The sequence below is a fragment of the Podarcis bocagei genome (genome assembly GCF_964188305.1).
Source record: "Podarcis bocagei genome assembly, chromosome: 5".
Classification (NCBI taxonomy): domain Eukaryota; kingdom Metazoa; phylum Chordata; class Lepidosauria; order Squamata; family Lacertidae; genus Podarcis; species Podarcis bocagei.
This window is the reverse complement of record NC_138129.1, coordinates 48,969,687-48,997,561: the sequence shown is the minus strand read 5'-3', so window position 1 is coordinate 48,997,561 and position 27,875 is coordinate 48,969,687. Positions and strand designations below refer to the sequence as shown.

At 46.7% G+C, this 27,875-nt stretch overlaps 1 protein-coding gene across 1 annotated transcript in view; it reads right to left on the bottom strand.

Annotated features, from left to right (window-relative positions):
- Positions 1 to 12,000, bottom strand: part of LOC308587222 (chemokine-like protein TAFA-5) — a 30,746-nt gene extending 18,746 nt beyond the window's left edge. The window contains exons 1-4 of the mRNA XM_081194618.1: positions 11,372 to 12,000; positions 11,011 to 11,107; positions 5,934 to 5,980; positions 409 to 561 (exon numbers count right to left, since the gene is read on the bottom strand). Of these exons, the coding sequence (XP_081050744.1) occupies positions 409 to 561; positions 5,934 to 5,980; positions 11,011 to 11,107; positions 11,372 to 11,468 (394 nt within the window). The 5' untranslated portion in view covers positions 11,469 to 12,000. The remainder of the gene's footprint in view (positions 1 to 408; positions 562 to 5,933; positions 5,981 to 11,010; positions 11,108 to 11,371) is intronic.
- Between the last annotated feature and the right edge of the window lie 15,875 nt (positions 12,001 to 27,875).

Genomic DNA, 27,875 nt, shown 5'->3' with positions numbered 1-27,875 from the left:
AGGAGATGTGGCTGGTGATGGGTTGTGGCCTAGGAAGAGTCCCTGAGGCCAGACAGAGAGGCTTGGGGGCCACATTTGTCCCCCAGGCTTGAGGTTCCTCACCAAAACTGAATGTAATAACTTTATTCTTTTTATAACTCTATTGGATCTTAGTTTTGACTAGAAAAACCTCAGCTGGTTAGTTTCAGCACCCTTGGCAGAGACCTATAGATTTAGAGTGGGAGGGAAAGACAGCAGTCCCTGCTAGCATTGGAGAGTTCACAGAGACTGTGATGTATATCAGTAGGAGAGCACCAAGAAGCCTCAACATTTCTCTCCACGTTTAAAGATGTTCTTATTCCTTGTTGGACCTGATCCACAGATATTTGGAACAATCAACTGAGGGAGAAGGAGACCTTGCTCTCTTACCATCCACACATGCAGGTTTTGCTTTCGTTGTTCCAGCCACTTGACCCCTCCGACAAGCACACCGCGCTGTCTGCCTGGCGATCATCCTCTTGGGATGGCTCATATCTCTGTCCAATGCTGTGATTTCACACGTCCCCACCTCCAGCTCCTTTCCTGCAGTGAGAGATTGGGAAATGAGACAGACTTAATCCCAGCAGAACAGGAGAAGTACGCAGCCTGTTTGCCAGAGCAGGGCAGGAGGAGTCAGGCCTCTTGGGCTAAAGAGGCAGCCTAAAATGACTCAGCGCCAATTGAGTATGCACACACTACATTTCAAATGCAACCACTCCCCATGAAACACTTTTGTGCATACGTGTACACTTTTTTTCACTGAAAACAAAAATGATTCTGCTGGTTTCGCATCTTCCAGTTTTGGCAATCAGCCAAGAAGATAAAAATCATGCCGAGAATAGAGACACCTTCCAAGAAATGTGAATCCCTTTCTTTAAGTATGTTAATGACCAAAGACTTTGTTATACCAGTCACTCAATATTTTCAATGAAGAGGTTATGTTAAGCATTATGTTTCAATGTTGAATATGTAAGTTTACGTCTAGAGCCAATGGATAGAATGAACACCATTAGATGTACTGCTGGATAAGTGCTTACAAGTGGTTCTTGTATTTATTTATTTTTAGAAACCAATAAAAAATTGTTTGTTTGTTTAAAAAAAAATTACACCAGGCCTGTACAGTTCCAGCAGCCTGGTTACTGCTGAGAAGAACCCAGCCTATCTCCATAGGATAGCTAGCAATGTCCCAAGTCACTGGACCAAATTCAGCCATTCTGCATAGCTAAGCTTTGTGACCTGCCACTAGATTCTCAACATGCTGAATCCATTCCTCCTCTCACTAGTCCCCCTGGGGATGGAATCTGGAAGTTTGGAAGAATCACACTTCTTCTTTTTTACACTATATATGAGGCTGAAACGATGAGCCAACAGTCCAGGGGGTGAAATTCAGATGAGAAGCTGAACCCAGACATTCAACAGAAGGTTTTATCTCCTTTACAAAGGCTGTAAAGTGCTTGGGATCTCAAAGCAGGGACTACTGCCAGCCATGCACCCAAGTGTTTTACCTGGAGAGCCACCTTTAGCCAGCACGGGGATTCCCAAAGCCCTTTTGTTCTTCTCTCCACTTTTCGGCTCGGGATGCCATGCAGGGGCTGGGCAGCAGCAAAACACCCTCACGTTCACCTTTTCCCATTTAAATGGGTTGGCCTCACACAGACTCGCTGCTTGTGTAGCAAGCATGCAAGAGATTGCTCCTATGGATTCTACTTTATCTTTGCCACCTATCTACCTGGGCAGGCCGGCAGGCTGGCCTTTCTACCTGCCTGCCTGGCCACCCTGATAACAGCATGTTCCAACTGTTTCCTTCAATCTCTATATACTCTTCTTGCTGCTTGCTGCGCTATCAGCTGTTATCCAGAGCAGGGAAACAGAATGCAGATCTACTGCGCCTGCGGGCTCATAAACCCCTTATTGTTACTTCTTGTGCTACCGTCTGTCCGAATTCCTTTTACTTTCTCCCTGAGCCTTGAGTATAATATACTCAAGATATGTATCTCCACATATCTATATCTATAACCTGCCCCTTTGAATAAGTTGAAAAGCCCCTCTGCTTCCCTATTAGATGGGCAACACCACTTTCTCATTTCCTCACATCTTCTTCAGTGGCATTCATGTGACGGAAGTGCATGCGATCACTGGGATTTATACTGGCACATGCAACAGCCTTTTCATATTTATTTGGACTGTAATATATACATTCAATCTCCAGCTCCCTGTTCTCTCACTCTCCTAGAGAGAGTTATTTGTTATCTGAATAAGTAGATGTGAGCGGCTGAGACGTTTCTATTAGAACTGCATTCATTGGGTATGATTTACCTTGCTGCATGCTCTGTTATGCCTTTTCCTGCTTATGATGACTTGGGGACTGATCCTGCCTGGCCTGCTCAGTGCTACTGACATCAGCAGGGAACAGACTCGTAGTAACTTTGCTTTAAATAACTCCTTATCGTCAGCATATCCAAGTGCCACAAGTTACTCACATTGGGATGTTTCCGTGACCCAATGTGGCTGAGGGAGCTGTTTCACACAGTGGTTGTGTTTCTCACAGCCCAACTGAATGTAAAGTGTGATGAACAAAACACAGGCTCCTGATTGCAGAGTAGGTATGGGCCAAGTATCGCAGCCAGTCAAGGACTCACAGTAGACATCCCAAAGTCTTAAGGAGTCTGCACCTGCCCATCACGTCTTACAAGTTTGCTTGTAAGCAACTTTTCAAACAGATGCTGGATAGTCCCCTTGATAGAGATGGGGAAATCTGTCAATTTCAGGGTTTGTTTTTCCCCCAGTTTCCAGTTTTTCCACATTCAGTTCCTCATATTCCTGCATCAGTTTCTGAATAATCTTTTAAAAACAAGTCCTCATGAGAATGCAGCAGCATTTCAGTGCAAATTTCTAATGTATGTAGGCAAATTTGCCTTGCAGTGCACACAATTTTTCCTGACATTATAATTTTTGTATGCTATTTTCACATATGCATTTCTATCCACACTTTATTCTAATGCATACTCTTTTTTTGGTACACCTTTCTTGGCTGGAGAACAGCCTGGCAAAATATGAAGAAGTGCGGATTTTGAAGGATGGCTGAGTTTCAGTTTGCGTACTGTTTGTAACATTGTGAATGAGATAGGCTTGCCAGCAGGAGCGCTGGGTTGGCTACACCACTTCATCCAGACAGCCCTGGTCTTACTCAGCCTCCCAGCCATGCTGCTGCCAGGAGGCTACTGTTGCAGCCCTGCCCCGCTTGGCAAGCTGCTTCAGCTACCAGCAATGTGTCCTGCAATATCTATGCAGGCATTGCAGGGAATGCTGCCCCTTTTAAGACTGTCGCTTGAAGCAACAAAGAGGCATGCCTACAGGAAAGTACGTTTACTTGTGATTAGGCGCCCCAGCCTGCTATCTGCTATCTTTCAAGCAGTGCAGGGGTGGGGGAACAGCCTGAGGGCCAGATTGCCTTCTGGACAGCCTTCCAGGGGGCCAGTGGCGGGCAGGGTGACAGACAAAAGTAGATGCATCAATAAATGCTAGTTTTACCTTTGTACCGTGGACCTGTTTCTTGACACATATGCCTCTCTATCCATCATCCGTCTAGGCAAGGAAGGTAAGAGCTCTGCCTGGCAGAAACAGTCACAGAGTGTGTATGGCAGGGCTGGTAAGGGGTGTGGCTTGGGAAGAGGGCATGTGGCCTGGGAAGAACCTCAGGGGCCAGGAAGCTAAGTGTGGAGAGCTGAGGTTCTTCATCCATGAAGTAGTGAATTTGTCCCTGGCATGTATTATAATCAAGAAAAGGAGGGGGGGAGGAGGGAGGAAAGAGGGACAATGAGAGAGGAGGGACAAATCAAAATGGAAATAAAACAGGGGGAAAGGCACCACTCTGGAAAATATTGATTGGAAGGAAGAAAGAGGGGGAAACGCTTCAACTTCTTTAACTGCCTGAGCAAAGAGGTGATTAAAGCACATTAAGGGATAGCTGCCATGTTCTGTGATCTCAGAAATATGCCCTAAAGTGTAGAAAGGCAATTATCATCCATGTCAGTGATTGCAAAAGTAGAAACAGACGGTACAATTTATTCCAAGCTAATTCTTTCTGGAATAAGAATGGTTGCTTTTTAACACCCGGTTCCCTAGTTTTCTGGGTACGCTAATTGCTGAACACTCTTTTCTCCCAATTTGCTTAATATCAATGGAATGCTTTGTCACCTCGGAGTCTCAGCACCATCGCTCTACTAATGCGTTTCATTTTTACATCCTTCTTTATCTTCACATGAATTGATTTGGCATTGTGGGGCTGGAAGGGATCTGAAAATGATCTATAGCAACCCTTTGTCCTAAAGGAGCTTAATGCACCAACCACATCACACGTGAGCCCACCAAGAGAGTAACAGATCATCTAAAGCAGCAGTGGGCAACAGTAGCAACAGGTGTCACTGCTGCCTACCTGGCTGGGGTGGTGGTGAGGTTAAGCAACAGGGTTGCATCATCAGGTCTGCTGGATTGGCTCCCATCAATGCAACCTGCAGGCCCAACCTTACCTACGCTCCAGGAAAGTAGAAGTCAGGTTCTGTCCCACCACATAGGCTTCAAGTGATGGGCTCTGCTAGATAATTTGCCATTTTGAGGCAGATCAAGGTTTTCTGGTTTCCAGTTGTTTAATAACAGAAGGAACAGAAAGACTCCCCCCCCCCATTAGGCTGTTAGGAGTCCCTGATCTGTAGTATTTCAGATGCAGACTTCTACACATGGATCATCCCACTGGATGGCTCATGGGGAGGCAATAGGTCACTGGCTCCGCTGCCTGAGCCACCCTTTTGTAGCTGGCTCCGCCTTCCTGGTATTTTGCACCTGGCTCTGATTGGTGGACAGCTTTCGGGGTCTATTAAAAAAGAAATCAGATCCCACAAACCTAAAGTCTGGCCACCCTTTACTTAATCTATAATGAAAGTGGAGAACTGAAAGTGGAGAACTGCTCTATTTATGGAAGATGCTTTGCACAGTTTCAATACTAGTTTAGTACTGATTTGATAAAGAGGTTAAGAGTTTCCGAGGCCCTGGTTCAGATCTCATATTGGCCACAAAAGCAAGCCTTGATCCGTTATAGAGGTGAAGGGAATAATATCTCTTCACTTCACGGGTTTCCTCCTCTGTGCTAGCTCTGGGGGAAGGGGAAGCTGCATTTCTCCATCTCTGGATATGTATTTTTCCGCTATTTGTAAGCATAATCAGCAGTTAGCACTTGTGTATATCTCTGTACATCTGCAGAGTATGGCATTAAACTGGACTCACAAACCCTCATGCAACTCATCTAAAGCAAGCATGAAATATTTATTATCTCCCTTGGGTAAAATGGCAAGCCAAAAATAGCAAATTTTAGCTTTGGGTCTACACTTGACTCAGAGATTTTATTGGCATCTCTCCACCCACCACCTATTTGGCTGATCAAAGAGAAGCTCGAACAACATATGAAGTATGGTTTGCTCAAAGCAAAAAGGCATTAAGCAGGAGCTTTAATTCACACATTGCCGCACCATGCTGAAACGACATTAAATCCCTGTGTAGTTTGTCATGTACGACAATTCTACTGGAACTTTCTGCTTTTTTCTTCTTCTAAATTTCACATCTGTGGAATTCCCTCCCATTAGAAATCAGGCAGGCACCATCCCTGCTTAAGTTTCAAAAGCTGGGTTAAAATGGTTTTATTTCAGGAGACCTTTGTACTATGAATATTGTTCTAATGTTTCCATTTTCTGATGTTTCAATACACGTTTTCCATTTTACACATTGTACATGAGCTGCTTTGAGACAGCTACTGAAATGTGGAGGATAAATTCCTGAAATAAACTAACAAACTTTAGTCTTGACTGAAACTGGAGCAGAGTTAAGCATTTACACAGCATACATTTCACTTTATGAGAGCAAACCTCTTTTGCAATGGAGGCATTCCTGGTCTTGCGCACTTTCAAAAGTCCTGAAAAACACAACCATGGCACATATTGAACAAGACTGTATTAGAGGGAAATGAGCAGTCATTGTCACTCTTCCTGATTTTCTTTCCAAAGCCATTGATTCTTTGTCACAGTATATTAAGTTTAGCCTAAAACAGGAGTGGGACACTTTCTGTCCACATGCCTAATGAGGCCCAGAAGGGGTCCTAATTTGGCCCACAAAGCCATTTTCCCCAAACAGTGCCCACTTGCCTGTCATCTTACGTGACATCAGGTGTAAGGGAGGTAAATGCATGACTGGCTGCCATTACAGTCGTACCTCTGCTCCCGAATGCCTTGGGGTTGAACATTTTGTCTCCCAAATGACCAAAAACTAGAATTTGTTTTTCCGGTTTTCAAACGTTCTTTTGGAAGCCGAACGTCCAACAGGGCTTCTGCAGCTTCCGATTGGCTGCAGGCGCTTCCTGCAGCCAATCAGAAGCTGCATTTTGGAAGTCGAACATTTTGGAAGTCGAACAGACTTCCGGAACGGATTCTGTTCGACTTCTGATGTACGACTGTACTTTGAAGCCTGTTTGCAAGAAGTTTGTATTGAAACCGCTCAAAGACTTCACAAATATATCTCTCAGCACCCGTCAATCGAGAGATACTGAATGACAGTGCCTCTGATGTCCATCAACGACAAGGCCCTTTCAACTTGATACCTGGCATAATAATGAGGTCAGGTGACTAACAATTGGGTGGCCCTGCCCACCGGTCATAGAAGGGTCATAGGGTGGGGCAAGGAAGGATCTAGCCCACCCGCCAGATCCAGTTCCCCACTCATGACCTAGCAGGTAAAGCCCAATCTGCACTATACATTTAAAGCAGTATCATTCCACTTTAAACAGCCATAGCTTCACCCAAAGCATCCTGGGAATTGCAGTTCGTTAAGGGTGCTGAGAGTTGTTAGGAGTCCCCTTATTCTCTTCACAGACCTATAATTTCCCAGAGTTCCCTGGGAAAAGGGACTGCTGGAGAAACCGCTCTGCGAATTAAACTCTGTGAGAGGAATAGGGTTCTCTCAGCACACTTAAAAAATGATATTTCTCAGGATTTTTTGTGAGAAGCCATCCCTGTTTAAAGTGCTGTGATACTGTTTTATATGGGATGTAATACAGTCCACAATCTTCAGCTTGCCACTGAGTCTAAATGCAGACTTTACAACTACAACATTGAGCCAGTTGGGTTCCTTATTGTTTTTACTCTTCCACCCATTTTGCTTAACATCCAGCCAACGAAGAGTTCTGAAGAACTCAAAACACTTGCTGTTTTGTGACGTTTTCCTCGGTCCGCCTAAAGCTATTGCCCAACTGTGGATTTCAGAATCTTTCTTATGGATCAATGCTGCTTCCATCTGTTTTATTTATTGCTGAATTCCAGGCAAAAATCACATAGCTACTTTTGGATTTATGAGATTCTTCTTAGAATTTTCGCTATACAGCACATCTAAAAGCAAGTCTGTTTGGGCTGTGTGTGATATGTACACACACTCACACATCCCAGCACTCGGTTTTCCTTGCCATGGAGGCATAGCAATGAACTGCAAGCAATCTCCACCTTAGCTGCTTTACAAACTGTCCAGTGAAAGAAGCTGTGCAGCAACCAGCCTTGTGGCCTATAACACACCTAGGGCTCTGGCATGGAGGCTGATAATTTGGCAGCGTCTTGCCTCTTGCATGCCTGTGATCAGCACTGAACTCATAGCTCCTGCTCGACTGGCTGAGGCTGCATCAACTGAATTATTGCATAAATGTTTGGTTTCAGTTGCTAATTGTGACATTATTTATGGATCCACATGGATCTGCAAAGTGCCCCTCACATCCTGGTTTGCAGGAGGCCTGTCTTGGGAGCTCTCGGTGGAACGTTTACGCTGACAGTGCTCTTTATGTTTCTGGGTGAGCAAACATCAGCACAGGATTTCTTCTGCAGCTTCTGGGCTTGCAGAGCTATTTGTTACACAGCGTAAACTGGGGGAAAGCTAGTTGGGGAAAACCAAGGGCAACAAATCAGTTACTTAACAGGGCTCAGTGGATCTTGCACACACAGGAGGGGGGGGGACCCAGGAAATGTTGGTTAGCAGCTACCCATGCAAATTGCCAACTGCTTCTAATAGTCTACTCCTTGTGTAATTCCTATTCATCACTCAGTGGTGCTTCACGTGGAGTGTTTCAGACACAAACATGGCTAGGATTTTCTGTGGTAAGTCAAAATGAAAATAGAAAATAGAAAGACATTGGGTTCCTCTTCTGGTAGATGTCTGCCAACCTGGAAAACTGAACTCCCCTTAGAAGCTATCATCTGAAAATGGGACCCTGAGCGAACCAAAACTGAACCACAGAGTTATTAATGGTGAACATGGGTGGGTCTTTTCCCCATGGGGGGGGGGAGGGGAGACAGCCAAATGAACAAAGCATTTGTCTTCCTCTCCCAAAGTTGTGGGCTTGCGCCTTGTAAAGAGTTTTAGAAACCAGTTGCCTCCAGGGCACTCTTCTGTAAACAAATACCAAATCAAGTGGGCTGGGAAGTCAAAGAGGTGATATATCATTCTCTTGAGTGCAGAAAATCATAGCAACTAGTTTCTCATTAACAACCCAACCACACACAGGCCTAGGTGGCTCTTGCCTTTGGAAAATAATCTCTTTCAGGACCAAAACTGCAAATTTAATGGACTCTGGGGCTGTCAAGGAGACCTCACTCATCACAGACCTCCTTCCTTTCCCCACTGGTAGCTTTTGCTTAAAGTAGGGGGTAGTGCCACATTGGCTACCTGTGACTGAAGAGTCTTAGGACCAGAAAAAATAAGCTCTGCTGAAAGATAAGAATGGCAAGTTTGAGGGTCACTGTGTTTAGGCTGCAGAAAGAGACCCAGTTGTGGCAAAGTAATGTGTTCAGTATCACAAGTGAAAGCTAGTGACAGGATTGGAACCTGATCTTAAAGGAGACCAGACCATTTGCCAGTCTAGTATTGTCTACTGCAATTGGCACTGGCTCCCTATGGGCTCAAGCAGAAGCTTTTCCCATCACCTGATCAAGCTCCATGATGCATCTCAGCAACCAAATATCAATGAAACTGGGTTGATATATTAAGATAGCATGTCCTGAAGGTCACATATCCCTGTGCCTTGGTGTTTTCTACACAAAGAAGCTCCTTTCTCTGTTCATCTCCTTCTCTCTCCAAAAGCATCTCAATTAAGTGCATGTTGAGCATGTTGAAGTACTTAATCGTGAAAGTGAAATGGAATCCTAGAAATAAGCCAATGTCTAAATCAAATGTCTAAATCAAAACCAACAATGCAAAAAAACCCCTCTTCCTTAGACTGAGGTGCTTTCTCTCCCATGCAAGGCTTGCTACTTGGGCTACTCGGCCTAAATTTTAAAACTTTCTCCAACTGGACTGCAAGTATCAGATTAAATCAATCTTCAAACTCCATGCAGTAAACATGGTCATGTCACTTGCCACCCACAGCAGTACTGCTCAAAGTAGCTAGCAGCCAACAGACCCGAGCCCTTCCAGTAAAGGTTTGCTACGCAAAATTGTTCAGCCCACTAGAAAGGTCAGTGGGAGATTACCCAGTATGCTAAGAGCAACACAGCAGCCATGAACTGCCCCCATTAAACAAGGTGGGCACAGAAAATGAGTTTGATGCAGAGAGAATGTGAAGTCACAGGGAGGAATTCAGTGCAGCCCTAGGCAGATGGCTCCATTAGTGAAAACATTTCTGCTTGCTTCGTGGAATGATCTGCCTTCTCCTTTCCCTGTTCTGGGGGTTCTCCTGCCTCAAACCATTTTGGGGAGGGTCACAGGAGGCATCCATGAGGAGGAGTGGAAAGTCAGATTGTGCTAGAGGAAGTTTCTGCTTGGAAGGGCCACTGAGTTGAATCCAGCCCATTGTGCATGCCCATGCGCAGATCTTCAGAAATGAGTCCACTGAACTAAGTGGGACTTACTCCCAGATTTCTGCATCTAGAGCTGCGATGGGAAACATTGGGCCTTCCAAAAGTTGTTGCATGGCCAAATATCAGGGATAATGAGAGTTGATATTCCAACAATTAAAGGGCCACAGGTTCCCCATCCCTGGTATAAAAGGTTGCAGCCTCAGATAAAGATTTAAACAGCCTTCCTGAAGTCCTCCAGATCTCTACTTTCATGAAGGTTTCCCTTTTGTGTGTGTTTGTCAAGTGCAAATGTCTCTCTCCTGGCTAGAACCACCATTCTTCTGCCCTGGTCATTGGCTCTTCAAGTTCTGAATCCTTCTTAGATATTTATTTTATTATTTCATAAAATTTATAAACTGCTCAATTGTAAAAAAAAAAACAAAAAAAAAAAAACCCCACCTCAAAGCAGTTTACAGATATGGGAAATTTGCTACTTAAATCTCCTTCCAGGAGGATTGTTATTGCACATGTAGCTTGACTGAGCTTACAAATTTCGGCTTGAAGGCCCTCATTTTTCAATGGGCCTTCTTCCCACACAACTTTGCACAGAAGTAAAGCCTTAAAATTCGCTGTTTGCTCTTTTATTCAACCCTGCTGCCTCCTGTATGGAAAAACTGTAGGAAATGTATAGATTGTGTCTTATGCCTTTGAAATTTAAATTCTTCAAATGACCCACAGAAACCAGGGAAGGAAAACCTGGGATGGGTTGGAAGTGAGGTCAACAGTTCCTCATTCTTGCCTTTGTAGCCTTTTATAAAAGGAGAGGTTAGTGGAATGACCAAATGTGTTCTTGGAGTCTTGAGCCCTGATTTTAATTTGAAAGGACTCTCTAACTCATCTGTGAAAAGGTAACCCAGGCCGTGTCCCTTGGATAACCTGGGTGCCACTATGGCACAGCATTTCAGCTAGCTTCCAATTGCTTGCTTTTGTTTTCTATGCCCATACTTGGGCTGGGTTTTTTTTGGTGGGGGGGGGAGTGGAATATGTAATGTGCTTAAAGCAATTATGCCAGGGTGGGTAGGTGGGGTGGCCTACATCTTCCCTGCTTCAACATACCAACTGGCCTGAAGCTTACCAGGTGCTTTTATAAAATCCGAGGAGTCCTGGGTGCCTGAAAGGCCTTTCTCTCCAAATCCCTATGTGCCTTTCTGGTTCTGCTTGCTCTTTCCAACCTAAATAAAGGAGGGGTGATCATGGCCAAATGGGCAGGCATTTAGATTTGTTTTAACATGTTCTCCTCGCCAAGCAACCCCAGGATAACCCTCAGGACCTTAGACAGCGGCAATGATCCCTATTTAGATTACCCCAGCCTCATCGCAGAGTTCCGATTTGTGCATAGCCTTGAAAGCTGAATAAGGGAAGCTCCTTCCCTGCACTCTCTGCAAAGGCCATAAGGTGAAGTGGCGAAGTGGTGTATGAAACGGGCACGAACGTACCTTCCTTGGGTGGATGAGAATACAGGAGCCAGAAGAAGAGGAGGCAACAAAGTGTAGCACTTATCCCTGTAGACAGCTCTCTCCATCCGGCCAGCATCCTTATAGAGGTTTTCCCAGATGGGCCAGCAGATGGGCCAAAGAGGGTGGTGCCCCCTCTCCGCCCCCTAAATCCAGACGTTCACACAATCCAACTACCAGGGGGGTGTTTTCCTGGCACAGAGGGGCTCCAGCTGTGCCCGGGGCACAGCTGCATTCCCTTCACAGCAGAGCCAAGCGACAGGCAGTAGCAGCATCAGGCTTCTGAAGGGGGGGTGCAGCTTCAAACTACTACTTTACAGAGGCCCCGACGAGCTCCTTTTAGGATCCGGCGCTTCTCATCCCGAAGTCCAGAAGCGCCATAAGTCTTATTTCTCACAGGATCCCGAGGTGGGGGGTGGCGATGGAGAGAAATGTCTTCTTTTTCACGTGCTCTCTCCCAAACTCCAGCCTCCCCGCTCGTCCTGGGAAAGAGGGCGCTCCAAAACCCGACGGGCACCCACTGAGTCGCTTGAAAAGTATCCCCGGGGTCGCAGCCGGAGGGAGCCACCCCTTTCCCGGGTGCCGGCGCAAGTCCCGACCGCCCTGCAGTTCGGTTCTGGACTTCCTCCGGGCCTTTCAGCTCCTTGGCGATTCAGCAGGCGCTGCGCCCGTTCCTGCGAGCACTTGGGCGCCGTTGGTCAGGCGAAACCCTCGCGGCGGCGCGCTCTCCTCCTTGCAGAAGAGCCCACCCGGGAGCAGATCGGCTCCTCGCCTGCGCCGCCGCTTGCTCCGCCGGCCTCCTCAGCGCGCGAGGAGGACGATTCATCCTGGGATGCGAGGAAGAGCACGGGGGTGGGCACGATGCGGCGGGAGTGGGCGCGCGGGGCGGGGGTCCTCAGCCAGAAGCTTCCGCACCCTTTTGGGGAAGGGGGGGGACACGCGCGATTCCGGGTGTGGACGCGCGTCGCGGCTCTCCCTCCAAGCGTGCCGGCGAAGGCGCGGGGCCGCCGCGGCTACCTGTGGCAGGGCGCCTTCCCAGGACCCGGCCGTCGGCTGGCGGCGTGATCTGTCGGGGTGTTTTTGCGCGCGCGCGGGGGGGGGGGGCGGAGGAGGGGTGACGAGTCGATCCGAAGGATCCGATGTGTGTGTTCCAAATGTGCATACACAGAAAGATACCCGAGCAAGATCCGGAGCTGGGGCTCGCAATAACCGCCCGCCTTCTCTTTTTCCACGACGCAAGACGGCCTCGCCACACACACGCGCGCACGGGGAGAGAGAGAGACTTCCCGGCTCTCCGCAGCAGAAGCGGGCGGCACGTTCCCTGTGGCGGAGGAGCCCCGGCGCCAAGCCGAGTCCGACCGAGGGCTGCGGCAGCAGCCTCGCCTCCTTCACTTTTGCTCAGGCCGGGGCGGCGGCGCGGGAAGAAGCGCCTCCGGACTCCCCCGCGGAGACACCCCGAGGGGCATCTCTCAGCTCCCGCGCCGCGCTGCCGCCTCCTCCGCCTCCTGCTCCTGCAGGGTGCCGGCGATCCCCGCGAGAATCAGCCCCCCCCCCTCCACTGCTGCTGCTGCAGCGGCAGCTTCTCGCCAGCCGGGGGTGGGCAGTGCCTGCGTCTTCCTCCTCCTCGTGCAGAGAAAAAGATCCGGGGAAAGTTTTTCTCTCGGCGATGGGCTCTCCTGTACTGCCTGGCGCCCCGAAACGGCGGCACCGGCAGCAGCGCCTGCCTATCCCTTTGGCCGCGGGCCGCCCTTCCAGACGGAGACCACCTGCTCTGAATTCTCCTTGGCGGAGTGTCTCCCTCCGCTTAACCCCTTCCGCGCCGCGCGCCCGGGAGCCGCTGCCTGTCCACCTATTCAGCTCGCCGCCGCCGGGCTGCCGCATTCCCTCGCTCGCGCGGCACCTTTTCTCGCTCGCTGCTCCGCTCAGGCCGGATAAGAGTCCGGCTTAGAAGCGGGGAGCGCGCCCTCCTCCTCCCCTTAGAGAAAGGTGAAAACCGCAGGGCATGGGGGGGGCGATCAGGCAATGCCGCATTTATGCGCTTTCATATCCATCCCGGACAATTATGGAGGGGCTGGAAAGGGCGGCTGGCCGTGCGCTCACCGAGAGCGATTCGGCTTCTCGCGCCGGGTTCCCTCGCTCGTGGGATCGGCGCCGGATTGCCGCGACCCCCTCCCCGCGAGGCCGGTGTGGCCTCCGGGTACTGCCCCCGAAGGGACAGCTGCGGAAACCGACGCCGCGGCGCACAATGCGCAGAAGCCGCGGGACAGGATTCCGGACGGGCTGCTTCCAGAGCTGGGCGGCTTGCCTGCTCCGCTGTGCTCGGCGGAGCTCGGGGCTGGACCCGGGCGCCCGGGGCGGTGAGCGAGCGAGGAGATCTAGCTAGAGATCGGGGGGGGGGGAATCGGCTGACTTGCCTTTGGGCTCCAGGCGACCTCCCCAAAAGGAAGGTGTTTGGCAGCCATGGAGGCCTCTCCAGTTCTCTGGGGGCTGCTGGCATGCCCTAGCCTAAGGCGCCCATGGGGGCATTCGCTGCCCTAGGCAGACACGCAGGCAGATTCTGCGGGAATCGGCCACCGCACTCACGGCTGTGGCTGCCTCTGGCTTCCCGCTTCATGCAAAAGTAGTACTTGTGTTTTCGCTTTCATCTGGGTTGCTTCCATAGGCTGGGCAAGAAGTGTGTGTGCGGGGGGGGGTATTTCCGGGGGAAAACCCTGCATGGAACCCTGAAGAGTGGCTGCCAGCCAGTCAGTGTAAAGCAACCTTCCCCAGTCTGATACTTTGGACCGCAACTAGGACAATTTGCCATACTGGCAGGGGTTGATAGGAATTGCACTCCAGGCTGGGGAAGACTGTTTGGCAGCTTTATTTTCTTCCTATATTGCCAACTTGCTGCAGAGGAGGAAAGAGGTGTGGGTTACCTAGAGTGCCAGGAGGGCAGATCAAGAAGTCTGGTGGACCACCAGTAGAAGTCTGCAGGCCAGAGGTTTCCTGTATTAGTGTAAACAGTTCTAACCAGATGGACCAGTAGTCTGACATAATATAGGCTGAATCCCTTTGTTCCAACGTATTCCCCCATCCCCTGAAATATCAGATCCTGGTTTCTTCTGGAAATCCTGCACAACCTTCTGACATTTCACCACATGTAGATTAAAACATTTTCAGACCTATGTTTCAGACCATTCTGATTCATTATGTTTATATCCTCTCTCAGGGCAGTTCGTGTGTTTTTCTTCCTCCCTTTAATCCTCTCAATAACCCTGCAAGGTAGGTCCAGCTGAGAGAAAGTGACTAGCTCAAGGTCACAGAGGGTGTTCTCAGACTCTCATCATTTTCAGTCACATAGTGGCAACTTCAGGTTGCACAATTAAAGTTGATTATGAGGTCTTGCACAGCAAATCTTGAGTCTCCCCAAAATCAGACATTTTGCAATAAGGAAAGTGGTGAGAAAATGCACTTGGAAGTGTGGGATAACACTTGCTTTGATGTAACATCATCTAGCCTCCCTACAAATAAGACTGAATGTTCACTAAATAGCCAATGTCACCTAATCCCTTTGCAAACAATCAGGATGAATGTACAATAATCAAGTCTGAAAGCACCCCTAGTTATCTTGGGTGGGTGAGTGGGATCCATTGACACTAACCACTACACCACATTGTCTCTTAAAGATTGGCCCTTTCTCCTTTTTTTAATAATATACTTAGGATGCTGAATTCTCTTGGAAGGATTCCTTTTTGTTTTGTTTTTTGGTCAGAATCATGGAAGATGTGCAGCACAGGTTTTTATTTTTTAGTTGTTGTTTTTTACTTTCCATCCCTGCTGTTAAACAACAGTATCTGTTTGGGTCCCATCATTCCCCTTCCTAGACACACCGCCTTGCCTCCAGCACTCAACTGTCAGAACTGCTTCTCGTTGCTCTTTCCAATTTTGGGTCGTTCCTGGGTTGAAAGGCTCTCTTCTAAAGACTTGTGCAACAATTTAGTTCCCTTCATTCAAATGCAGCAAAAGGAGCCTCTCCCTCGCCATTGGAGGCTTCTACTGTAATGAAAAGCCCCTGCGTTCTCTCTTGGCCCTCTCCTTTGATTTGGGGGAAATCAATACATGTGTTCCACCACAGCAGTGCCTGTGACTGGTTTGTTAACTATGAGGGGCCCTGAATGAATAGCACTCGGGCGGGTAATTTACCATCAGATCTGTGGGGATAAAGGGAAACCAATATAAATAGTCAGTAATAAAACTGTTTACTGACACTGGGCGTTCTTTAAATGAGATTTGTATGCAGGAGAGTACACCTCAGATAAGCTCTCCAGCTTACAGTTATTGACTCCCTTGTCCAGTGAAGCCGGGGCTATTATTAGCACCAGAAAGCTGGGAGACTCTGTCTTCATAATGCACCTGATAATATTAATAAGGAAGGCAACCATATCAGAGTTGAAAAGGAGCTGGCGCACAAGTCAGCATTATTAGTCCTGCTTAAAGAGTAATTGTTGAATGCTGTCAGGGCAGGCATTCTTTGCAAGGGGCAATGCACCAAGATCCATTAGGCTCCCATCGATTTTTCATCAGGAGCTAAGAATGGTCAGAGCTTCATGGGACTGGGACCAAAATGCAGACTGTGTATGTGTGTTGATGCTCCCATTTACTGTGCCCTGCACTCATTGCATCTCCATTGCTGGGTTTTTAATCCATGCTCCCATGATGGTATCCACAATGCATATGTATCCTTTACTTCGTTATAAAAATTGGCTGTTTCTGATACACACATTTCTCAAACCATCTTCACACAGATTGCAAGTCCTTAAGGCATTCCTAATTCCTCTCTAGCCAAGGTGTGGACACCTTTGCATTGGGGTAAAGACATCCTCACCCATCAGTGACCCCCCAACAAATATGACGCTAACAAATACATGCTGATGTGAGAAGCTAGGGGAGAAAGAGTTATGAAATGTGCTATGGGGCGGGGGGCAAAGAGCAACTTCACTGTGGTAATGTGAACACTGTGTGTGTGTGTGTGTGTGTGTGTGTGTGTGTGTGTGTGTGTGTGTGTTGTGGCCTTATTGAATGGATGAAACATTTTAATAAATTGCCTGCTTTGTCAGATTAATATTTCCAAGCAAGTATTAGGTGTAGCTGCCGCAATCCCCATCATTATCTCTGTTTTATTATGGGTGGGGTTAGTTACGCAGGGAGGGAAGGTTTTCACTGATTTCCAGTGTCTAGTATATTTTCCATGCTTCTGTAAACTAATGGTGATGAAGATGAAGTCTAGGAGCCCCATTGATCAGGGATGGAGAAACTTGTTCATCCTGAGGCCCCACATTCCTTTCTGAGAAAGCTTCTCGGGAACCACATGAGAGTGGCAGGTAGGGCCAGAGGTTAAGGTGGATGGAAGAACAAATGGAGCAATCATATTACGTTTCTACATTAGGCTGGTTTTTGTATGCACACCACTCACATGCCTCTCACTATCCTCCATCCAGAATTTAAGGACCATTCCAGCCCAGCAAACACACTCAATGAGAAAGCAAAGGAGAGCCAGTAAAAGGCTGTCAAGTTTTGACCCTGCACTACAGAAATAATATCAGAATCTCCTTATCTCCAGCAGTACTTGCTGTGGCCTCTTGGATTTGTGCAAGCTCTTGTTTCCCAGCCAGATGCCTTTAAGTGAAAGCAATATTTTCCACCAGAAGCTTTTCCTTTCAAAGGCTGCTGATGCTCCCTGTCCCTTTGTGAGAAGTTACTGCCCCCCCCCTGCTTCCGAAGGAATCTTGTCCCATCCAGCCTGAGGGAGGGAGCGGGAATATTCTGAGCACCAACCCAGCAGTGGGGATTGGCTGAGGGGAATAGAGGTGTCGGTATAAAGTGCTTACCAGACTAGTGAAAGTTACTAATGAGATCTCAATTAAAGTCAATTGGGAGAAATTAAACAGGGGAGAAAATAGGGCAGCAGAGGCACAAAGGGAAATAAACCCTTTTCAAGGAGCTGGCGGAGAAGAGATCAAAGGCAGGGAAAGGAACCACAGAGCGGCTTCAGTGTGTTTTTGACCTGATTTTCTCAAAGGGCCCCTTTTCCCCCAGGCACTCCTCCCTTCACAACCTTGAGGTAGTCTAAAGCTGGGTTGCTGTGATACGGAAAGGTTTGACTTCACAGGCGACAGGTCTCGGAGGCATCTCCCAGCCGCATCTTCTTCCCAGACAAAACTTGACACCTGAACTTGGTCCTTTGTGCTGACCTTAAGGCGGAGAAGCCTTTCTGTTTTGCAGCTAAGTAAGACAGCACAAAGAGCACCGCTAATGAGGCGCTCGCTTTCCAGCCACTGCTTTGGGATGAAATGGAAAGGTGTTTGAACTTTATAGAACTCCTTCATGTAAGGGATGAAGAGCAGAATCCCTCATATTTATGAAGCAGCAGCAACAACAAAAAGATTTGCCAGAAATTTAGTATAAAGGTACAGTGGTACCTCGGGTTACATACGCTTCAGGTTACATAAGCTTCAGGTTACAGACTCCACTAACCCTGCTCTGGTTCGCCAGAAGCGGCTTAGTCGTGCTGGCCACATGACCCGGAAGCTGTACGCCGGCTCCCTTGGCCAGTAAAGCGAGATGAGCGCCACAACCCCAGAGTCTGGACTTAACTGTCAGGGGTCCCTTTACCTTTACCCTGTTACCAAGACAAGTCCAGAGTAGCCACAAAGTAATAGCATCTACTTAATGGAACAAGCGAACAGAATTTCATGGGCTATATTCAGATGTTTAACATTATTTTAATGTGTTTTTAGTCTTTATTACCTTACTGTGGCGCATGTGCTTGTGTGTGTGTGAATTGGTGACCTTTATAATAAATTGCAGGTCTCCAAGCCCTCTTAAAAGAAAAAACTCCACTCCACTGGGATGTTAAGTAACTCTGTGTTGCCATCTAAGGAAGTAAAAATGTTGAAAAGAGATAAATTAAACAAAGTACCTGGATCCATCTGGGGGATGGTTTTATGTTACATTCTCTGCTAATGAGTGTTTTAACGCAGCAGCTCCTAACCTTCTCATAAAGAGCACCTCTCATACAGTGAAGTGTACTCACTTGAAGTAGATACAAACATCATAAGCAAGAGAGGGACACGTCTAACCTGGATGCCAAGTTGGACAGAGGAGATCCACTTCCCAGGAGCTTTGGAGAGGCTCAGTCTGTGCAGGGCCAGATACTCAGGTCACATCCACAGCATACATTTAAAGCACCTGGCTTCCCCTTCCCTAAGAATTCTAGAAACTGTAGTTCACCCATCTTAGAGCTACAATTCCCAGCAGTCCTAACAAATAGCTTCCCCCAAAGAGATCTGGGTATTGCAATGTGCTTTAAGTGTATGCTGAGGATTTAGCTTCAGTGCCATTTCATTAGCTGCAGGGTGACTGCCCCAGGAGGGCAATCAAAACGCTTATTCACACAACCCTGCAGCTGCCAGATTCAACGCCTTGTTGTCCTCACAGGGGGTGGGAAGCCTTTTCCATTCTGAGGGCCATACTCCTTCATGTGGCACCACTGGGTGGGCAGGACCACAGGCAAAAGTGAATGGAGTAGCTCTTTATATAGTCTGCTACATTCCAGTCACAAAAAAGTCAAAGGTTACTCTCTTCTTCCTTCATCTAGACAAGCTAGGGACATTAAACCAGTTCAAGGACACATTACAGACCACTGCCTTAATTAAACAGCAATAACTCGCAGTGAAATTGGCTTGGGTTTTAAACCCCTTTCCTGATCTCCTAAATATTTCTGTAAGACTTGCTGGGGAAAGGTGATGGGGTCTGTGACTCCATCATAGCTGGATTCATCAAAGGCTGGATTCTTGCACAAAGCAGGTACCTATTTCTGCTCAGCAAAAATTGCTCTTAAATAGGTTCAAAACACACACATCCATGAGGCAACCTGTCTGCTTCCCAGTAGAGCTTGTCCACCAGAGCAGCCAAGACCATGTCAAACCGCCAAGTAAATGGATCCATATAATCAATATCATCCAGAAAGCCCTGAAGCTGAGTCACTATGATACAAGGCTTGGGCAGTGAGTGTCCGTTTTGTCTTCCGGAATGGACCAAAGATGGGTTTCGCTAAAGCAAAGGACCATGGGAAATGATTCTCCTATCTTGACCTTATTTGATTTCTCTGTGCTGGACCTTCTCGCTCACACAGTCACGAGGCTCCAGGAAGGTCATTGATCAACTTGGTTGCAAGATTGGAAAACAAAAGCTCACCAGATTTCTGTATCTATAAGCTCCTGCATGGAGCTCCAAAGGCAAGCTTTCTGCATCAGCCAGAAATTCTATAGAAATGTAGATGAAGGCCTATTGGAACAATAGCATCTGCACGGAAGACAGCATGACTCACCAGGAAGCCACCTGCCATAGTCATTGTTCTTGATGGGGAAACTGATCCAGCAGGACCATCCACAAGGTAACCCTCCAGATGAGTCATACTTCTTTGTTTGCCTGCGCCATCCTACATCTTATAAAAACCCTCCCTATTACATCTCCCAATCCCCTCCCATATGCCCAATCACACCTGCCTGGATTTTGCCCAATCCCCATTCATTCCCCCACTTTAACCTCCTCTCATTGGTCATCATGACCAACTCACCTCAACACACTTTCAGAACCCCTACAAGACCACATATGGGTTGCCACCATGTCTATTCTATGCTGTCTCTCTGAGCAACCTCACTACACACCCCAGGAACATCTTTAACTCACCACTGGCCTTCACATCTAAGCCTTGGTGAAGGATTTGTGCCATGAATCCTGCTTTCTGATAAAGATCTGAAATCCCTTGACATTGATTCCTGAGCCCAGCACCTGAGTCCCAGCTCTTGCACCAAACACACCGTCTCAGTTCGCTATTAGTATATATGATCATCCAGGAGGTGTGCAGGTGATGGACCTCACTCCACCAAGGATTCTATCCATAGCCTCAAACTGTACAAATTGAAAGGTAGCCATAACAACATGATAAACAGTGACCAGAGGTACATCAATGGCTCTGCAATCAATGAGTGGCCAATGTCAGAAGAGAGGCAGGCAACTTTACCAACAAGGTGTTTTGCAAATTGCTCACAGCAGGAAGGCCTCTAGGAGATTCCCCCTGCTCCTCCCTGAGGGCTGAGAGTTAAAATGCCCTTTGCCATCCTGAGCAGATCTGCTGGATGACAATATGCAGATCCAAAGTTTTCTGATTTGCCCTTAAGCCTAAAATGGTACCTGTAAGGACATTCCATGTCAGCCTTGCTCTAATTGTGATGTAATAACTTCAACCAACCAACCACCAACCAACCAACCAACCCCCCACCCCCATTTTGCTCCTGCCATCTGGCTCCCTAATTCTTTCATCCCAACTACTTAAAGGGGGGGAGGCTACTATGCTAAAAAATCTGAGTTACATGAACAAGATCACAGTTTTTAGTAACAGTGAAAAAGGACTTGACGTGAGTAAAGGAGCATCTGAACCCCACAAACTTTAATGTTGCTATGGCTACTCATTCTTCTCTGAATTCCTCTCTTTCTTCTTCTTCTTTCTCCCTTTCATAACATATATAGCAAGCTTAAATGTCATTTGCTGATTTGCAGTTATAGTTGTTTGTACTTGTGCTGCTGAAATGCACTGGGAATCCATATGACTGATGAAATTAAGGGAACGTGCAGTTTCGTTTCCTTTGCATGTGGTCTGAAAAATTAATTTTCTGGCAGAGGCTAGTGTGGAGGGCTTTAAGCAAGGGCCCAGAAGTTAGCTATTACTCTGCTGTGACCTCTCTGCTCTCACAGCATCCTTGGGGAAATTGTCATTTTCTCTCTCTCTGCCCCATCTTCTCCTTTCCTCCCCTGCTCTCATACAGAATGAGCTCAGCTTTAGTTTACACAAAACAATGAGGGATGCGTTTGTCATCCGGTATGAGTTGTCCTGCTCAGCCCACATAACATAAAGCAAAAGTTTCTTCTTTTATCCTGGATTAGGAACCTTAGTGATGTAAAGAGTGGCCTGCTTTTGTTGGTAGGGCTATTATACTATGCTAGCATCCTGCTGGCTGACATGATCAGCAGAAATGTACTCTCCAGTTTGCTGAGTCTACTTGGCCACTCTGTGACGTAGGAATATGGGACGAAGGATTTTGCACCAGACTGCCATTTTGTTTGCCATCAGTTTTCTGGTGGGATTCATTCACATACCCCTAGGTTGTGCAATTAAATTCATTTGGAGCTCTTGCCCCCAACAAACCAGCTTCCTCCAAAAACTGGGCTTTTTGCAGTAAGGGAGGTGATGGGGAAATGTACTAGAAAGTGAGGGATAACATTTTATTGATGCAATGTCAATCTACCTTCCCTGCAAACAGAGCAGAATGAATACTCAAAAGATAGCCAATGTGGCCTCGTCTCCCTACAAGCAAATCTATATGAATGCTAGATAAACAGGTCAACAGGAACCATACTCAGTCAGGAGAGCTGGCTGGCCACACACTTCCCTTGCAGAAATTGTGGCTTTCCATAGGATGTAGCAAGCATGGTTGGGAACATTATGCTGTACTCAGTGCTATTTTTCCAGGGGGTACTCAGGGGTACGCAGTACGGGCAGCTCTTTGTTGTTGTTAAAAAGTGTGGCACTTAATGTAACAACTTCATGGTGAGTACCGGCACCTATTTTTCTATTAAAAAAAGCACTGGCTGTACCCTTCAGAGATTCCCATTAGCAAGCACTGGCCATAATTCTGTAGGATGTAACATAAACAGTCAAGTACAACACTTCCTGTTTGCCCAGAGTGGACACACAGAGGGATGCTATTCCAGCCAGGAGGAGACTTCCTGTCATCCTGTCACACTTGGTCTGGAGCATCCTCCGCCTGTGTGTGACCAGGCAGGTGGGCATGATCCTGGGAGACCCTGTAAAAGGGTCAGTCACGCAGCCATCTTCCCTTACTCTTCTTGCTGCTTTCTTCTGATACTGATGTATTTTGCTGTCTGCTGGCTCTCAGCCAGCAGGACACAGGCTCAAACCCCTACATGGGATCAACCCACTCTCTTTTCTCTAACTACAAGCTAACGCCTGCCTTCAGGGAACAGGCTGAATGTAAGTAAACTTCTTGATATACTTTTAAAAGAAGACTGCTGTGTCTTTATCCTTTTTATTTTTTTCTTCAATTTTTAAATTGATTTTCACAACATTATAAACAAACAAACACACACATAAAAACATAAATCATAACCTTATTAAAAATTACACTTATTAACATTATTAAGTGACTTCCTCACTTCCCCTTGGTTGAATTTCATTGCATGTCCTTTTAACGGTTTTCCAAATCATAGTTCTTAAAATAATTTAACTTAAACATTAACATCCTTAGATCTTCACATTATGAAATTAAACCTATTAATTCATCACTTAACTTAAATAAAATCCTAAGCCAATTAAGTATATGCAAGCTGTTTTCAGTTAATTTAACGTAACACGTTTAACTAAGTAATCATTAAATTTGATCCAATCTTCCTGATACTCCTCCTCCTTTATTCTTTTTAAGAGGGATAGAAGGGGAGTTTACCAGGATCAATCCCAATCTGGACAAGCCAGATTGGATTGCTTAAGTAAAGAGATTCAAACGAATCTACTAACTAGCTTCCTGCTATATACTGGGGAATGTACTCTGCTACTAACTCACTAGCGTGAGTGAGGAGGGATAATATATTTAATTAATATATCCTCTCCTACTATTCCACAACATTCCCACAGATTCTAGTTCTCTCTGAAGTTTTGTGTCTGTTGCCTTTTGACCTGTAATCATTTTTAGCAAATGGCCCAGACACACAGATCTGGGTCTCCTAGCACTTGGTACTGAGCCAGACACAACTAGGGTAAAACTTCATCTCATGATTGGTCACACGTGCTTTTTGCTCTTTTACAAGTTCGGTCTCAGAGGAGCAGGAACATTCTTAAAAGAGTTTTGCTGGAACCGGAAAGGTAGCCTCCCTTTCGAAAGTGCCGCTGCCAGTGGCCCAGATGCTGTCTGAAAGCTCAGCTGTGAGGGAAGTGAGTGGTCTTGCTGCTGAACGACAAAAAAATGGCTGCATTGATGCACCAGGTGTGTGTACTGGGGGTGGGAGGGTGGGGGAGCAGCATGATGAGGGCACCCCTAAAGTCTGGTGTCAGTCCTGGGTATTGTGTCTCTTTTGTAGAGGTGTGGGGGCGGGGCAACCTAAGCTCTTTATTTGTGAAATGGTACTATTGTATTAGTGATGGTCCTGTATTAGAAAGATCAGCAAGAAATACTGGTAAGGTTATGTGCACTACTGCCCTCTGCTGCAGAGAACTAGAACTGCTGGTCGTCATAGGAGAGGCTCCTTCTGCCCCAATCAAACGACACGTCTCACCTCTTATTTCTAGTCCTGGAGGGCACCAGGTTTGTGAAGGCTGGTATGGGAGACGTCAAATTATATTCCTCAAACTTTGAAGGAAACACACAACTGGCAAACATAAGGGGCAGTATTATCGTGGCTAGAGTAAAAGAACAGCATTCCCTCTCCTTCAAGCCTCTCACCAGCCTCTTCGCTTCACAGCCGCATTCTTTGGGCAATCCCTTCTTCAGCTGGAGCTCAGGGAATGCAGTGTCAGACTGGAAGCGGAGAAGCAACAGTGCTAGTCTGCTTCAGCAAAGGCAAAAAGGAATATTTTGAGACCTTAGACCAGCCTTTCTCAACTTTGGGTTCCCAGATGTTGGAGGACTACAACTCCCATCTTCCATAGCTAGCAAGACCAGTGGTCAGGGATGATGGGAGTTGTGGTCCAACAACATCTGGGAACTTAAGGTCAAGAAAGCCTGCCTTAGACTAACACATTTACTGTAGTGTAAACCCTTGTGGAGTAGGGGACCCTCCAGATGGTGCTTTTTAAATGGGAACATTCTGCAACATATCATTGACACAATAATGGTGGATTAAAAGTAAAGGTAAAGGAACCCCAGACCATTACGTCCAGTCATGACCGACTCTGGGGTTGCACTTTGATGTGCTTTCGAACTGCTAGGTTGGCAGGAGCAGAGACCGAGCAACGGGAGCTCACCCCATCGCGGGGATTCGAACTGCCAACCTTCTGATCGGCAAGTCCTAGGCTCTGTGGTTTAACCCACAGCACCACCCACGTACCCTAATGGTGGATTAGTGGTGGATTTACCTGGATCGTCCGCACATCATTCCACTTTATTACTTGTTCTGTGATGCTCCTTCAATGCTGCCGCATTATTGCCACGTTGAGGGACATTCTTGTGCTATAGTGTAACAAATGCGGGGCTAGAAAAGCAAACAAACCCTGGAACATTTGGTGGTAGGAAAAGTTACAGGATTTCAGCAGGGAAACTACGGGACATGCACCAACTGCAAACAAACTAGTATGTCCACCTCAAACGCTTTGCAGGTGCAAGCAATGTTAAAGCAGAGTTGCATATACCAATAGCATCATGAGCACAAATCACCAGAAATACGCAAGAGAAATAACAACTAAAGGGCCCCCAGATTAGATGTGTGAAATCTTACCTTCAGCTGTCTGGTATATGTATGTGGGTGCATGTGTGCGTACACATATGCACAAAGAAGAGGACAGGGCATAGCTCAGTGGCAGAGCACCTACTTTGCATGTAGAAGACTCCAGGTTCAATCCAGGTGGAGTTGGCAATGTCCCCTTCCTAAAACCCTAGGGAGATGCCACCAGTCAGTGTAGACAATACTATGCTAGATGGACCAGTGGTCTGATTCAGGATAAGGCAGCTTCCTATGTTCATCCCCTATGAATACAGAGGGCGGAAGTTGCAAACAATGACATGCAATAGGTAGCTATAGGTCTTCCATGTTTCTATGCTGAGCCAAATTAACACAGCTGCCACCTCCGCATTATCTGGAGAGGAGGGGTCTTGATTCGTTGTCTGCAGGCGGGAAAAGGGAGATGAAGCGAAGAGCTGTGCCCGAGCGACCGAACTGAGGGTTGTGTGTTGAAAGCAGCCTTTGATCTCCAGCTGCCCATTGCTGTGACCACATTGGGTCGTGGCCTCTCTGATCGTAGAAACATTGCGACGCCTCTTTGCCGGAGACTTTAAACGCAACGTAGGAAAGGGGCCAAGCTGCATCCACGCATCCTCAGAAGCTCCGCATTCATATTCCGCCGGCGGATGTGCTGATGCAGGGCAGGAAGCCCAAAGACACTTTCTTCCTTTCAAATCCAGGCAATACATTAATTGCTTTCTTAAAGCTGGCACTCTCCCAGTACAATTAAGATTCTAATAGATCAACAATTACAGTCATGCACTGTGGGGAAGGATTAAATTGATCCCTGTTAACCCCAAGGCTCTGAACTGCATCAAGTTCTAACATCTCTGCTGCTTTCTTGTTAATAGCATGAAAGAGCCTCTGCCTTTGCAGTGGGCAGCGGCTGAGGATAGAGAGCTCCTACTTCAGTCGCTCTCATCCATCCTGCAAAGTGCAAAATGCCCTCTCTCCTAGAGCTGTGAGTGTTTAGCACATTCCGAATGTCATCTGAGCTCTCTAGGTTAACGTGCATAAACATGGGCGGGGGGGGGGGGATTCAGTTGATTCTAACATCCATTTAGCACGGGATTCGTCTCCAAGACTGGATTAACTGCTATTCAAAGTAAAGTAGAACCCTGCCACTGCTATAACCCTTTGGGAATTGCAAGTGGTGGCTGTTTAATTGGGCTTACATTAAGTTATTGTAATGCTGTTTTTTACTGTGATTAATTGCATTTGTAAAAGTGCTGGATGTAGATCTGTTTTTAAACTTCTACTAATGTGCTTTGAGGAGGATATCACCAAAAAGCAAGGCAGCCATTTCTTCAATAAATAGTCTTTCCTAAGCCCAGAGCAGGGGCCTAGAGCTATGCTCCCTCCTACACCACATTCTATCCTTGACTAAAAAGTATAAAAATGAATTTATTCTGGCATGGGTGGACTAGAGTCCACTTCCATCCGCTATACCCACAGAAGCTTGTGCGATAGGAGAAATTGATTCGGCCATATCCAAACCACACATTTAAAGCAGTATCACATAACTTTAAACAGCTGTGGCTTCCCAAAGAATCCTGGGAACTGTAGTTTGTTAGGGTTATTCCAGTACATTTCTGAGCACAATTCAAAGTGTTGGTGCTGACTTTTAAAGCCCTAAATGGCCTCAGCCCGATATACCTGAAGGAGCATCTCCACCCCCATCCTTTAACCCAGACACTGAGGTCCAGCACCTTCTGGTGGTTCCCTCATTATGAAGCTACAGGGAGTGAAGCTACAGGGAACCAGGCAGAGGGCCTTCTCAGTAGTGGCACCCCCTCTGTCGATTGCCCTCCCATCAGATATAAAGGAGATGAGTAATTATATAACATTTAGGAAACATCTGAATGCAGCCCTGTATAGGGAAGCTTTTTAAGGTTTAATGTTTTAGTATGTGTTTATATATGCTGAAAGCCACCCAGAGTGGATGAGGCAGCCCAGTCAGATGGGTGGGGTATAAAGAAATTATTATTATTATTATTATTATTATTATTATTATTATTATTATTAGGGCTGAGAGTTGTTATTCCCCTGACAAAGTGACAATTCTCAGAATCATTTAACAATCTATCCCTCTTCCCAGGGAACTCTGGGAATAATCCACCCAATACATGGTAGTAGAGTTGGGGTCCTATCACCAGCCTCATAGAAACAGGATGCTGGACTAGGTGGGACTCTGGTTTGATTTAGCAGGGTAGTTCCTAGATATAAGATACCAGTAGAACAGTCACCTGTTTCCCTGAGGTTATTCTCCCATCAGGAGATCATTGCATGGGCAGAGTGGCAGAGTGGAGGAGACACTGTTGCTGGAACAAAACATCCCAGAAACAAAAACAAAAATGACCCCAGCTACTCTGCCCTAAAATGTTCTTTGGACTCCTCCAGACAACCTGTTTGGTATGCACTTGAATCCACCTGTCCAGAGGTGATGTTTGCAGTGCAGATGTGGCCTCTCAAAATTATCCTCTAGGGGACCATTTCATCAAATTTCACAGGGTGGGGGATTCTCCACAGTTTCTGGTGGTTGTGGGTCTCAGCGGTAGTAGTTACAATACCACAGCTTCTTCCTTCCTTCTTTCCTTTCCCAAAGTGTGTGTGTATTGCAACTGCAATAATCATCAGCGACAAGTATTTTCTCCAGTCTGGCCAACATTTTGCACACTCCATGACGATTCAGTCTCAACATCATTCTGTGACATTTTTGGGAGGGAAATAGTGGCTGTCATTTAAAAAAAAAACTTGGATAATATTTGGAGAAAATTCTGAAGAATGGCTTCTTCTTTTTAGAAGCAGTAGGAACTGGGGAAGAAAAAGAAAAATCCATTTTTTTCTCTCTCTGAAAAATATCTTCGGAGAACCTTCAGCTCAGCTATTTTTGAAATAGCGGACTTGAGGCAAACAACAGCAGGGTGAATGCCTG